The sequence below is a fragment of the Hyperolius riggenbachi genome, chromosome 6 (assembly GCF_040937935.1).
Source record: "Hyperolius riggenbachi isolate aHypRig1 chromosome 6, aHypRig1.pri, whole genome shotgun sequence".
NCBI classification, from domain to species: Eukaryota; Metazoa; Chordata; class Amphibia; order Anura; family Hyperoliidae; genus Hyperolius; species Hyperolius riggenbachi.
Window position 1 is genome coordinate 287,988,799 of NC_090651.1, and position 14,823 is coordinate 288,003,621.

General features: G+C 47.6%; 1 protein-coding gene across 2 annotated transcripts in view; it reads left to right on the forward strand.

Moving 5' to 3' along the window:
• Positions 1-14,823, forward strand: part of POU2F3 (POU class 2 homeobox 3) — a 155,752-nt gene that overhangs the window by 95,826 nt on the left and 45,103 nt on the right. For both annotated transcript variants that reach the window (XM_068242873.1, XM_068242874.1), the window contains exon 4: positions 13,586-13,687. In XM_068242873.1, coding sequence (XP_068098974.1) covers positions 13,586-13,687 — 102 coding nt within the window. The remainder of the gene's footprint in view (positions 1-13,585; positions 13,688-14,823) is intronic.

Here is a 14,823-nt window from a genome sequence, read left to right on the forward strand (position 1 = left end):
AGTCTGTGAATTCACTGCCTGTCAGCTGTTCCCCTGCACCAGCTGTGCACTTGGTAGTGCTTGGCAAGGCTGTTTGAAAGGTGTTCCTCCTTTGGAGGTACATCTGAGTGTGGTGGTGGCCCTCCTCACATGTGACATGTCGCGGTTATTTGCTGCTGGGTAACACCACTGTGTGTCAAGCAATAAATGTGACACGTCATGCCATGAGGCCGCATTAAATTGTAGCCCACAAGTGATTGTGGCTGACAGGCAGGGGGCTGAACTGCCTGACAAGTACACAGTTAAACCTCCCATAAGGAGGGCAGGCATCTGAAGAAAATTTTCCGGATGAGAGTAGGTGCTTTTTACATTAATTTATTATCACTTCTGGCACATTGCATCGCACCGGTCAGGTATGACCTGGAGCCAGAGGTGGTTATTTATCATTATTTAGCTAATACTGGGTACACACTATGAGATTTTATGGTCGATTTACTGTCAGATCGATTATTTCCAACATGCTCGATCTGATTTCCGATCGATTACCGAGCATTTTCCGATCGATTACCTATTCAGGTTAACGGAAATCGATCGGAAATTTCTCGTAAATTGATCAGAAAGCAAATCGGACATGTTGGAAATAATCGATCTGACAGTAAATCGACCATAAAATCTCATATTGTGTACCCAGCATAAGAAGAGATAATTCATGCGATAAACAGATAAGGAGTGATAAACCATGAGTTAAGGCAGTTAAAGAGAACCCGAGGTCGGTTTTAAAAATCCTAATTGCACAAAGAGGCGGGGTCTGCACATAATGCCCACCCTCTGTTGCTATATCATTCTCCCCCAGGCCCCCCTGCACTCTGCTGACCCCCATAAATCAAATCGCCATGCTAGCGACATGCAGCGTTTCGATAGCTGGCTGTTTACATGGCCACTGTCACTCTCTGCCGCTCCCCCGCCTCCTCTATGTCGCCGCTCTCCACCTGCGTCCCTTCCCTCCAATCAGTGGGGAGGGAAGGGACACAGGCGAGGAGTGTCGATATGGAAGAGGCGGGGGAGTGGTGAGAGTGACAGTGGCCATGTAAACAGCCGGCTATCGACACGCTGCATGTCGCTAGCACGGCGATTTGATTTGTGGGGGCCAGCAGAGTGCAGGGGGGCCTGCGGGAGAACGATATAGCAACAGAGGCTGGGCATTATGTGCAGACCCTGCCTCTTTGTGCAATTAAGATTTTTAAAACCCACCTTGGGTTCTCTTTAAAGCGGAACTGAAGAACGTATTAAAACAAAGTGTTTCACTTACCTGGGGCTTCTGCCAGCCCCTTGCAGCCGTCCTGTCCCGTGCTGGTCCTCCACAATCCTCCGTTCACCTGCCACCAGCTAGTTTAGTTTTGCTAACGCAGGATGCTATTGTGGGCTGAAACTCTGGAAAAAGCTATATGTGGCTCGGGTGCGCAGGAGCAGTTGCCGTTGACTTATAAGTCAACGGTAACGAAACTAGCTGGTGGCGGGAGAACGGAGGATCGTGAAGGAGCGGTGTGGAATAAGAAGGCTGCACGGGGCTGGCAGAAGCCCCAGGTAAGTAAAACACTTTTTTTTATTATGTTCTTCTGTTCCGCTCTAAGGAGAGCTCATAATGAGTTAAGTTAGGTAAGGAGAGATAAATCATGAGTTAAGTCATTTAAGGAGAGATACATTTTAAGTTAATAAGGTATATAACTCAACAGAAAAGCTTTGTGAACCAGCCCTGATATCACACCGCATAGTACTCATAATAGTCCCCAGAGCCGGGACAAGGTCCTCCAGCACCCAAGGCTGAGACACCAAAGTGCGCCCCTCCATCCCTGCCACCCCAGCCGTCACACACTGATTGCTATTAGACTAAGAGGCGCCACAGGGCCCACAACCTCCCCAATACCTCAATATCTAGTTATCTGGCTTGCAGTCACTGCCATGTATCCCCTTTTCTTATTTCTTTCTGCTTCAAACACAATTAGGAATGACAGCTGAATGAATTCTGCGCCCCCTCCTACACTGCGCCCTGAGGCTGGAGCCTCTCCAGCCTATGCCTCGGCCCGGCCCTGAGTCCCCTCCATTGTCAGCTCATCCCTCATACTGCTCACCTAGTATGTCACACAGCAGGACAGATGGGACCAATGTGAGAGAGGTGGGACAGTTCTGCAGGGGGCAGGGGCAGAGAAAAGAAAAAAAAACCTATCTGCATATACAATGCACAGCCTACGTGGAAGGTTTTCTGGGGTTGTTGTAATAGAACACTTGTGCACATAATTAATAATGTCAATGACAGACAATTTGTTTGCTTATAGATATGTTTGTATTGTATTTATCTAAGTACGAGTATCTCTAAGTTCAATCTTTACCACGATTTAAATATACTAATGATTTACTATTTGACCAGCATTTAGCATTTTAATAAACCAATTTTAGTCGACAGGCATTGTTAGAATAATAAACAGCTCAGTTAATAGCGCATCACCTATCAGGACATAACATCAGTGCTGCTTTTCTTGGCCCCATTTATTTCCTGAAGCCTCGACTACCAGGAAATGTTGTGGGTGAGGAGTGGTCCCTGGAGGGAAATCAGTTCTGCAAGCTGGGTCCCGTCACAGTTCCTTGGGTACATGGGTGGGGAGTCAGCTTCATGACCTACCTTATTAGTAAACAGATAAAAACGTTTCTTTTAACTGTTTCATAGCCTCTAGAAACCGTTTTCTGTCACCTTATTAAAAGTATATGTTGTAGAAGAGAAGAGTTAGGCACCTGAGAATATGCTTTCATACTCCGGAGGTCCACTTTAGAACAGAAGGTATTTGTAATAATTCAAGTGAGCAAGAAAGATCTCCCATAATGCATGATTGCTGAATATGCAAATCCTCTCTTTATGCCTCTAAAGGCCAGACACACATCCAGGGCTGCTGGTGTATAGTGAGCGTATAGACCAGTGATGGCTAACCTTGGCACTCCAGCTGTGACAAAACTACAAATCCCATCATGCCTCATCCTCCCCAAGTTATGCTTAGAGCTGTCAGAGTATTGCAATGCCTCATGGGACTTGTAGTTCCACCACAGCTGGAGTGCCAAGGTTAGCCATCACTGGTATAGACTATACATTTTACAGAGCCACACCAATCCAGTATGCATACAGTCGTTCTGAAACCACGGCAAGGCAAATTTATGTTAAAGAGACTCTGTAACAAAATGTTCAGCCTTAATTCTTCTATCCTATAAGTTCCTTTGCCTGTTCTAATGTGCTCTGGCTTACTGCAGCCTTTCCTAATTGCACAGTGGCTGTGTTATCTCTGTTATATGATCTAATCTGTTTCCTTCTGTCGGCTCTGTCGGGCTAAGGCTTGAATGTGTGGAATGTGCAGGGCTGCTTGTGATTGGATAGAAGCGATACACACCCTCTGCAGGCCCCCTGCAGGCTCTGTATGACTCACACACTTTGCTTATGTGAGCCTATCACAAGCTGGTTAGTTTGTTTGTAAACACTGCCTAAAACTGTTAATTACAAGCCAGGATTGCAGCAGAGAGTGGCAGAAACAGCACAGAGGGGCCCAGGAGAACATAATGAATAGAATGGTATGCTTTTTGCTGTAAAAATTTTAGAGTACAGATTCTCTTCAAGTTTGGCTGTTGTGAAGATGGCAGCGTCAAACAACAGCTGTCTGAGGTATCCGAGCTGACCAAGCACCTGAATAGAAAGTGGTAAATGAATGTGTCTGCAGATAAGCTGCGGCACTTTATGCAAAAGTAATGTGCGGTGTGGAATTCACCAGTGTACTGTTTCCATGGTAGCATGTAAGCAAATTTTTAAAACCTTGCCATGTCTAGAAAAACATTGTTGGCTGCATACTGAGATCAAATTTAAATAAACTTAAAGTGTACCTGAGATGAATAAAAAAAAAAAAAAATCATACATACTTGGGGCTTCCTCCAGGCCCCTTCGGTCTGCTTGCTTCCTTGCCATTCTCCTTGGCTTCCTGGATCCTCCGAAATCCTCCCGGTAACTTTGGCCTGTTGGCACAGAATGCTTCCGGCAACGGGAACGCGACAGGGCATGCGCATGGCCGGGCATGCTCAGTAAGTCCCGACTCCCAAAGCTACCGGGAGCCATAGCAGAGGATCCAGGAGGCAGAGGAGGACGGCGGCGAGGGAGCGGTCAGGCTGAAGGGGGTGGAGGTAAACTCCTGGTATGTATGAATTTTTCCTTTTTATTCATCTCAAGTTTATTTTAAACTGCAAAACTGTATATGCAAAATTAGTTTAATAAACCCAGTCTTTGCATCCTACAGTGTCCCTGTGTCGTTGCCAGCTGCCTGGCATGCATGCGCGGCATATGGCTGTGGGTGGGCTTTGGGCAGCGGTTACAGAGGGCACACACAGGGGTCCCGGGTATGCATGCGTCATGCGGCTGTGGCCAGTTGCCTAGTGCCCGTTATGAAACGGGTTGTGAGACTTGTATGTTATATAAATTTGTCAACAAAAGTTTAGCTTTCCTCTAAGATGGAATATCAAGGGCATGTGAAAATTAAATATTTAGATTTTTTTATGCAAAAGGTACCAATATATCAGGATGAGAAATGATTATGTCCATATCATCTCTTTTGCCATATATGTAAAAGATACAGATGACCTTAGATAATTTTTTGGGGTTGTTTTACTGTGATCCCCCATCCTACAGGGCAGGTCTAGGTGTAACTAGAGGTTCTAAAACAAGACCAGTAATGACATTTTGCTTGTGCTAAACAAATAAATCGGTGATAGTGTTCCAGCCCTTTCCATAGGAGTCCCAGCATCTATCCTACAGATAACCTGAGCGGAAGGTTAATGGATCGCCAGGTGCATGAAATCAATGTGCACTTCCAAGGAATAGACACTTCCTCTTTTAGTTTCTTGTTCTTTTGCCAACAAAAACAATACTCACAATTGCTAATGATGACCCACTGCATTACTCTATCTAGCTAGCGACATTAAAGTGACACTGAAGTGGAAAAAATCGTATGATGTAATGATTGGTATGTGTAGTAGAGATAATTAATAGAACATCAGTATCAAAGAAAATAGTCTCATATGTTAATTTTTAAATATACTGTATACTCTTTTGTATAACATTGCGCAATTCTGTCATATTTGCAATTACAAGCCACATTCTGTATTAAACTATAACACAAGCAGAGCTAATGACCCTTTCAGCTTCCCTGTAGTAAAAATCTTATCCAAATCTGTCTCTGACTGTTTCTTTGATGTTTAAAGGGACCCTGAGCAGTGGCTAAAAAATGAAATGGGGACTTACCCAGGGCTTCCTGCAGTGACCCAAGTTGAGTCAGAGAGCTCAGAGAAGCTCTTTTGCATAGAGAACAACTGAAGTTTCTTAACTCTTCCTGTACTGGAAACAATATGAGACTCCTATCTGTGCTACTAATGTTCTATTATTTCTTAGCTGTACTACACATACAAGTCATTATCTCATACGTTTATTTTCACTTCAGACTCCCTTTAAAGCGGAATATAACCCAGAATTTCTTCTTTGCTCTAATAGATTATTCACAGCAGGGGCGTTTCTAGGGTCCCTGGAGATCAGTGGCACCTGTGGGCACCAGGTGGGGAGGTACATGCGGCGGGCCTGCCCATCGAAATATTGGACGGAGCCCCCTGTCCTTTATTTCGATCATTTACAATCAGTATAGGCATAGATCAAAGATGTATACGCACATACAATTTTGATTGGTCAATCACTGACCCCCAATTTCCCACCCCCGTGCAGTAAGTGGGCCAACAGACAATGAATTTTATGAACAGAGCTAAAATTGGCTAATCAAAATTGTATGTGTGTACCAGGCTTTACAGCTAATACTGTACATACTGAAAGTAGCAGGGATCAGCATACAATACAGCTGGTTTACAATCAATAAAGGCACAGAGTAACACCTTACACTGTACACACTGGAGGTAAATCAGCACACAGTGCAAGCACTAGAGAACAGCGTATACTGTACATACTGTAGGCAGCAGAATTCAGCACACTGCAGCTAGCGTGCCAAAAATATGACGATCACGTTGTGTGGCGTGCTTATCGCGCCGCACCAAAAAATGGGTGGGCCATGGACCAGAATATAGGTGTGGTAACGGGTGGAGACAAATTTACATGAACCTAGCAATGGTGGGACATCAGATTAGGACAGTGGTGGCGAACCTTTTGGAGGCCGAGTGCCCAAACTGCAACCCAAAAGTCACTTACCGGTATCTATCGCAAAGTGGCAACAGCAATTTAAACTAAATACTGTACAAACGTTTTAACTCATACATGAACATTATGGAAAATCCAAGTTGAAAATAAACTGTGAAGATAAACAATTTCATCCATCCTACTCCTGAAAAATGTATTCAATTTTTTAGAACCTCCCAGTTTTATTTTCTGTTTTAAAACGCTAAAAAAGTAGGTTTAATGCTATTGTCTCATATGATAAGGATTCAGCTTTTCCCATAGTCTCGCAGTTAGCAATCATGTGACCCCCAACAAGACATATTCAGCAATCATGAGGCCCCCAACAAATCAGGAGGCCCCCAACAAGACAAATTCAGCAATCATGAGGCCTCCAACAAATCATGAGGCCCCCAACAAGACAAATTCAGCAATCATGAGGCCCCCAACAAATCATGAGGCCCCCAACAAGACAAATTCAGCAATCATGAGGCCCCCAACAAATCATAAGGCTCCCAACAAGACACATTCAGCAGTCATGAGGCACATAAATAGACAGCATTTCACATAAATAGGCAGAATGCCCCCTTAATATGGTAGCCCCCCCCAAGTTAGGTAGTGAGTGACAGGGACCCCCAGGTTAGCTAGTGAGTGACAGGCGCCTCCAGTTAGGTAGTGAGTGACAGGGACCCCGATAGTGAGTGACAGGGAGCACCTTTAGGTAGTGAGTGAGTGCCAGGGAGCCCCTTTAGGCAGTGAGTGAGTGCCAGGAAGCCCCTTTAGGCAGTGAGTGAGTGCCAGGAAGCCCCTTTAGGCAGTGAGTGAGTGCCAGGAAGCCCCTTTAGGCAGTGAGTGAGTGCCAGGGAGCCCCTTTAGGCAGTGAGTGAGTGACAGGAAGCCCCTTTAGGCAGTGAGTGAGTGACAGGAAGCCCCTTTAGGCAGTGAGTGAGTGACAGGGAGCCCCTTTAGGCAGTGAGTGAGTGACAGGGAGCCCCTTTAGGCAGTGAGTGAGTGACAGGGAGCCCCTTTAGGCAGTGAGTGAGTGACAGGGAGCCCCTTTAGGGAGTGAGTGAGTGACAGGGAGGCCCTTTAGGGAGTGAGTGAGTGACAGGGAGGCCCTTTAGGGAGTGAGTGAGTGCCAGGGAGCCCCTTTAGTGAGTGAGTGCGTGCCAGGGAGCCCCTTTAGTGAGTGAGTGCGTGCCAGGGAGCCCCTTTAGTGAGTGAGTGCGTGCCAGGGAGCCCCTTTAGTGAGTGCGTGCCAGGGAGCCCCTTTAGGGAGTGGGTGCGTGCCAGGGAGCCCCTTTAGGGAGTGGGTGCGTGCCAGGGGAGCCCCTTTAGGGAGTGAGTGAGTGCCAGGGGAGCCCCTTTAGGGAGTGAGTGAGTGCCAGGGGAGCCCCTTTAGGGAGTGAGTGAGTGCCAGGGGAGCCCCTTTAGGGAGTGAGTGAGTGCCAGGGAGCCCCTTTAGGGAGTGAGTGAGTGACAGGGAGCCCCTTTAGGGAGTGAGTGAGTGACAGGGAGCCCCTTTAGGGAGTGGGTGCGTGCCAGGGAGCCCCTTTAGGGAGTGGGTGCGTGCCAGGGAGCCCCTTTAGGGAGTGGGTGCGTGCCAGGGGAGCCCCTTTAGGGAGTGAGTGAGTGCCAGGGGAGCCCCTTTAGGGAGTGAGTGAGTGCCAGGGGAGCCCCTTTAGGGAGTGAGTGAGTGCCAGGGGAGCCCCTTTAGGGAGTGAGTGAGTGCCAGGGGAGCCCCTTTAGGGAGTGAGTGAGTGCCAGGGGAGCCCCTTTAGGGAGTGAGTGAGTGCCAGGGGAGCTCCTTTAGGGAGTGAGTGAGTGACAGGGAGCCCCTTTAGGGAGTGAGTGAGTGACAGGGAGCCCCTTTAGGGAGTGAGTGAGTGACAGGGAGCCCCTTTAGGGACTGAGTGAGTGACAGGGAGCCCCTTTAGGGAGTGAGTGAGTGCCAGGGAGCCCCTTTAGGGAGTGAGTGAGTGCCAGGGAGCCCCTTTAGGGAGTGAGTGCGTGCCAGGGAGCCCCTTTAGGGAGTGAGTGAGTGACAGGGAGCCCCTTTAGGGAGTGAGTGAGTGACAGGGAGCCCCTTTAGGGAGTGAGTGAGTGACAGGGAGCCCCTTTAGGGAGTGAGTGAGTGACAGGGAGCCCCTTTAGGGAGTGAGTGCGTGCCAGGGAGCCCCTTTAGGGAGTGAGTGAGTGACAGGGAGCCCCTTTAGGGAGTGAGTGAGTGACAGGGAGCCCCTTTAGGGAGTGAGTGAGTGACAGGGAGCCCCTTTAGGGAGTGAGTGAGTGACAGGTAGCCCCTTTAGGGAGTGAGTGAGTGACAGGTAGCCCCTTTAGGGAGTGAGTGAGTGACAGGTAGCCCCTTTAGGGAGTGAATGAGTGACAGGGAGCCCCTTTAGGCAGTGAGTGAGTGACAGGGAGCCCCTTTAAGCAGTGAGTGAGTGACAGGGAGCCCCTTTAGGGAGTGAGTGAGTGACAGGGAGGCCCTTTAGGGAGTGAGTGAGTGACAGGGAGGCCCTTTAGGGAGTGAGTGAGTGCCAGGGAGCCCCTTTAGTGAGTGAGTGCGTGCCAGGGAGCCCCTTTAGGGAGTGAGTGAGTGACAGGGAGCCCCTTTAGGGAGTGAGTGAGTGACAGGGAGCCCCTTTAGGGAGTGAGTGAGTGACAGGGAGCCCCTTTAGGGAGTGAGTGAGTGCCAGGGAGCCCCTTTAGGGAGTGAGTGAGTGCCAGGGAGCCCCTTTAGGGAGTGAGTGCGTGCCAGGGAGCCCCTTTAGGGAGTGAGTAAGTGACAGGGAGCCCCTTTAGGGAGTGAGTGAGTGACAGGGAGCCCCTTTAGGGAGTGAGTGAGTGACAGGGAGCCCCTTTAGGGAGTGAGTGAGTGACAGGGAGCCCCTTTAGGGAGTGAGTGCGTGCCAGGGAGCCCCTTTAGGGAGTGAGTGAGTGACAGGGAGCCCCTTTAGGGAGTGAGTGAGTGACAGGGAGCCCCTTTAGGGAGTGAGTGAGTGACAGGGAGCCCCTTTAGGGAGTGAGTGAGTGACAGGTAGCCCCTTTAGGGAGTGAGTGAGTGACAGGTAGCCCCTTTAGGGAGTGAGTGAGTGACAGGTAGCCCCTTTAGGGAGTGAGTGAGTGACAGGTAGCCCCTTTAGGGAGTGAATGAGTGACAGGGAGCCCCTTTAGGGAGTGAGTGAGTGCCAGGGAGCCCCTTTAGGGAGTGAGTGAGTGCCAGGGAGCCCCTTTAGGGAGTGAGTGAGTGCCAGGGAGCCCCTTTAGTGAGTGAGTGACAGGGAGGCCCCCTCTCTAGCCGCCGCCGCTCCCCCCCCCCTACCTCTCAGCAGACCTCAGGATCAGCGGCGACCAGACCAGATGTACGAGCGGGCGCTGGACGCACCCGCTCGATATGCGGAAGTGATGTCACTTCCGCATATCAGTGCGGGCGCTGGGTCCTAGCGCCCGCACGATTGGTCGCCGGCTCGCCGCCTGATCCTGAGGTCTGAGACGCGGCGGCTGGAGGGAGCCGCTGACAGAGGGGGCAGCGGCGGCCGGGAGATCCGTGGCACCCCAGGAAAGATTGGGGGCACGTGCCCCCCTAAAACAGGGCTAGCGACGCCCCTGATTCACAGCATATTATATACAACCAGCATTTTTTTTTTTTACTAGAACATCATTCGAAGGATTAAACACAGGCTTTAAGCCTCATATACACGGGCTACAACTGTCGCCGCAACCACGTGGCACGCGCGTGTTGCGGCGACAGGTCGCCCGTGTGTATGAGGCGCGCGCCATGAACCGTCGCTTGTCAGAGCTGTCGCCAGGTGATTGACTTGGCCAATCGCCGGCAACAGCTGTCGACGCAACTTCGACGCAACTGTCGCTAGTCCGCCGTGTGTATGCGGACTAGCGACAGCAACTCCACACACAATGTATGGAACTTCCGGCGGGGGGGGGAACCTTCAGCGACAGCTTCCGCCGAATCTGTGTCCCTCTGTGCGCCGTGTGTACGGCTGTTGCACGGAGGGACCTGGCGACGAGCTGTCGCTGCTTTTTTTTTTTTTTTTTTATGGCTCTTGCCACAGCGGTGGCTCGTGTGTATGAGCCATTAGAAAATGTTTTAACGCAGACTAACGCACAGCAATACTAATAAGTCTGTGCAACATTCACAGTGCACACGTTGCGTTGTGTGTAGCGTGTAGCAATATTTAGAGAGTGCTGCATGCTGTGCGTTTAGCAATACATTTGCTGTGTTATGTGTGTTGCACATGCTCAGTAATGTTTCTTTTTTTAAATGCAACGCGTGCGCCGTTTTCGTTCCATCAGTATGCAATGAAAATGGCGCACCAAGAGACACATGACGCAGGGCAAAATAACGTACAATTTCATAACCTACATGCGCTGCGTTAGGGGCAGGTTGTGCGACTTTAACGTCGCATCAAATGCAACGTCCCACTGTGAAAGAGGCCTAAAGGTGCCCATACATTAGAAGATTATAAGCAGATTCGACCAAGAGACAAATTTATCTCTAATTGAATCTGATTAGAGATAAATTTGTCTCTAATCGAATCTGCCCATACACTACAGGCCGATTCCCGTCCGATTTCAGCATGAAATCATCAGGGAATCTGCTGAGCCGCCGTGTCCGCCCCGCCACTGCTCCCAAAATGCAAAAATGTATGCAGTGTGTGTGCATTTATACATTACCTGTCCAGCCTCCACACGGTGACCGTCCCTCTCGCCGGGTAAGCCGCATACACGCTAGCGGCGCATAGCGTCTGACCGGCGTGTATGCGGAACCGGGTGAGATGGACGGAAACCGCGTGGAGGCTGACACCGGACAGGTAATGTATAAATGCACACATACTGAATACATGTATACATTGCGGCGGCAGCGGTTTCGTCATCTCGTTGCTCGTTCGCAATTCATCCGCCGTACCGATGCGCACCCGACCAACCAACCTCAGCCTGAAAATTTCCAGCATGCGCGATCAACCGTGCGGCCAATTTCTGTCCCCAAATTGGTCGCTTTGTCTGTCGGGCATGCACTTGGCAGCACCAAATTTCATCCAATTTGATTATAATAATCTAATTGGATGGTCGGCAAATGTATGGGCCCCTTAAGTTAGAAGATGAATAAAGCAGTTATGAATAAAATGCAAAGTCAGTTTTCAGAGCAAAAAAAGTGTACTTTGGGAATGTATATTTTCTAAATGAATAATAATACTTATGCACAAAAGAAAACACAAAAACATGTTTTTATTGAATATTATGTCGGGGTTTTATACCGCTTTATTGGTGTCATTGTTGCTAATGTAGAATGTTTTGGACAATGCCACAATAGTTACACCTTTATAAATGACATCAATCACTTAATCACTAATTCACACACCTCTTTGCACCCCTCACTATGATGCACCAAGGTGGGGGTGGAATCCTAATCAACAAATAGCAACCCATACTAATCTGGTCCATGTTCACTGGATTACATTGGAGATACTCAGAGTGAAGCAGGACGTTTCGGCGCATGGATTACTGTCATGGGGTACCAGCACTTGGTGCCCCACAGCAGCACCATCGCAGCATTGTTATATTGTGCGGGGCTTGGAAGGGTAATTCAAGGATCGCTAGACCCTCCGAATTGCAACAACAGAATAGTATTTTACGCCGCCAGGATTTGAGTGACAGTAGGGTGAGCTGTCACTCGGCTCACTCTGCACCCAGCTCACCAGTAGTGTCAGTGGCGTAGCTAAGGAGCTCTGGGCCCCGATGCGAGATTTACAATGGGGCCCCCCAAGCACTTTATACATAACAGTTGATATGGCGCACCAAAACCTGCCAATGGCAACTACAGTGTCAGAGGTGCAAGAAGGGGATGGGGAACAGTTTGTTAATGATTACTACTATCCAAAGTATCCATAGACGTGATTATTATAAGCACAGGACCAATAGGAAGCTAATACTGTAGTTGATGGAGGGCCCTTTGGGGCCCCTTTGGGCCAAGGGCCCCGATGCGGTCGCTACCTCTGCACCCCCTATTGCTACGCCCCTGAGTAGTGTATATATACATACACACTCACAGATCTCTGGAGATGCCTTTAGTAAATCAGGCCTGCAATGTTCATTATTAAAATGAATATGCAATATGTCTCAGAAAGGGAACCTAAACTGAGAAGGATATGGATTTTTCCATTTAAAATAATACCAGTTGCCTGACTCTTCTGCTGATCATGTGTCTCCAATACTTTTAACCACAGCCCCTGAACAAGCATGCAGAACAGGTGCTCTGACTGAAATCAGACTGGATTAGCTGCATGCTTGTTTCAGGTGTGTGATTCAGCCACTACTGCAGCCAAAGAGATCAGCAGGACTGCCAGGCAACTGGTATTGTTTAAACAGAAACATCCATATCCCTCTTAGTTAAGGTTGTATTGAAACAGGAAACAGAAATGTACAAAGGCTAATTGGATGTGCAAACCACTGATCAATTAATTTGGGACCTGTAACATTTATCTGATATCTGTTTCATTGATCAGCTGTTTGTCGCTCTTTTTTCCTGTGCCCATTTCTTATTCTTGTTGAGTGCAGAACTGGACATTTTACACACTTTACATACTAATTTTACACACTCAGCACTATTCATCATATGGTTTATATGGTAGAAACTGCTCCACCTCTGCTCTGTGCTAGGAGAATTAGCCCACAGTGTTTTCACTGTAAGCAGCCTCCCTACCAATAGCAATAGGGGATGCAGAGGATGAAACCACACCAGGGCCCCTGGACCAGAGGGAACCACCAGTGCACTTGTAATTTTGGTGATAAAATACAAGGTCAGGGCTCCAGACCACTAAAACACTTTTTTAAAATGAAAGAAACCACTCTGAAAAGCATAGCTGAAGTTAAAGGGGTAAGGAGGCTGCCATAATTATTTCCTTTTAAACAATACCAGTTGCCTGGCAATTCTGCTAATCTGTTTTTCTGCAGTAGTGTCTAAATCACACGCCTGAAGCAAGTATGCAGCTAATACAGTCAGTCAACCTCCAGACTAAAAATCGACTCAGCAGCACTGAAAAGGCCTGGTGTTTATTTAACAGTTTCACAGCATCAGAACTTTGTTTTTCTTACCCAAGAATTTTTAGCTGCACAGAAGAAAACTGCCCGGGCATTTTTCCCCTGATGCTGATGATGGGATTTCTGATGTTGTTGTTGTCGTTCTGCTGTTTTGGCGCAAATGTTTATTTTGAATTTGATAATTGAAGCCCAGCGAGTGCAGCTGGGAGGGGTGATCAGGACACAGGACAGTTGTTTAACATTAATTTTTTTAAATGTTTATAGTTAATGAATCATACTTTTTCACTGGGTTGAGCATACCTGTTTGTGTTGCAGATTAAAACAGAAGATTTTGGCGACACACTGCAGTCTGGAATACCTCACCGACCATGTCATCTGTCTCAAGGATCTATCATTGGTGGAGGACAAATGACCGGGGTAAACAATCTTGCACAGCTCCCAACTGTCCCTCTTTTGGAGGGACAGTCCCTCTTTGGCAACCAAATCCCTCTGTCCCTCTTTCTTCCTAATTTGTCCCTCTTTCAGGACTGATATAAAGATCTATGTGAATATTTGTATTTTTCTACTTAAAAATGTGTTGAATTGACTATAAATTTTGCTTCCATCCTTTAAATTGGTTGCATTACATTGCATTTTTATTTCCAAATGTTACCTAACGATGATAGAAAGTACCAGTGTAGTATGAATTATAAAACTACATTTTTTGCTTATGGATGTTTTGTGGTACACATAACTATGGGTGTGGCAGGGGCGTGTCTTAAGGTGTCCCTTCTCCTTATCTCAGAAAGTTAGGCGGTATGGTCTTGTACAGAATAGTTTATATGCTGTTATCATTACAGTATATTTATTATGTCTGTGATTATTCATCCAGGTCATGTAATATTAAAAACAACAGACTTTTCGTTATTAGCACAAGTGACTTCTTTCTTTTATATGAGGTGAACAAAGTAATACCCAGTAAGCTGCTCTCTGCATTCCACTGATGAGATCTCCCTTCAGTCGGGGGCAACTTAATATTGAGAGTTCTTCTGGCTACCTAATACGCAGGGGCACCTGTAGCTACCTATGACAGGCAAAGGAAGTAAGATAGAAGTGACAGCTGGGCCAGCCAGCACACTTGCGGTGCAGTTTGCAGGGTTTGTAGGTCCATGCAGGGTAAAGTCTAAGGTGCCAGAACATCTGTGCATATAGGCTCCTGTGATGTAAATCCAGACCTGCCAGTAAGATAAATGTACAGTAAAATACATGTAATGAAAATCTCTGCTGATTATCTGCTGAGGTATATATGAGGACCTTCCCACAATGCCACCTAATGTGTATATGCATGGAAGTGTCACAAAGCTTGTCAAGATGAAGTTGTTTATTGTATGGAGCAGGGGTTCTCAAACTGGGTGCCGCAGCACCCTGGTGCGCCTTGAGAACCTGCCAGGGTGCCTCGGCGTTCATTCCCTTCCATTTGGGGGTGCTGCTGAATAAGGGTCGTAACAGCATTTCAGTAGTTTTTTTTGCCGAGGGATGCCCTGAAAAAAAATTCTGAGCCATCAAGGGTGCCT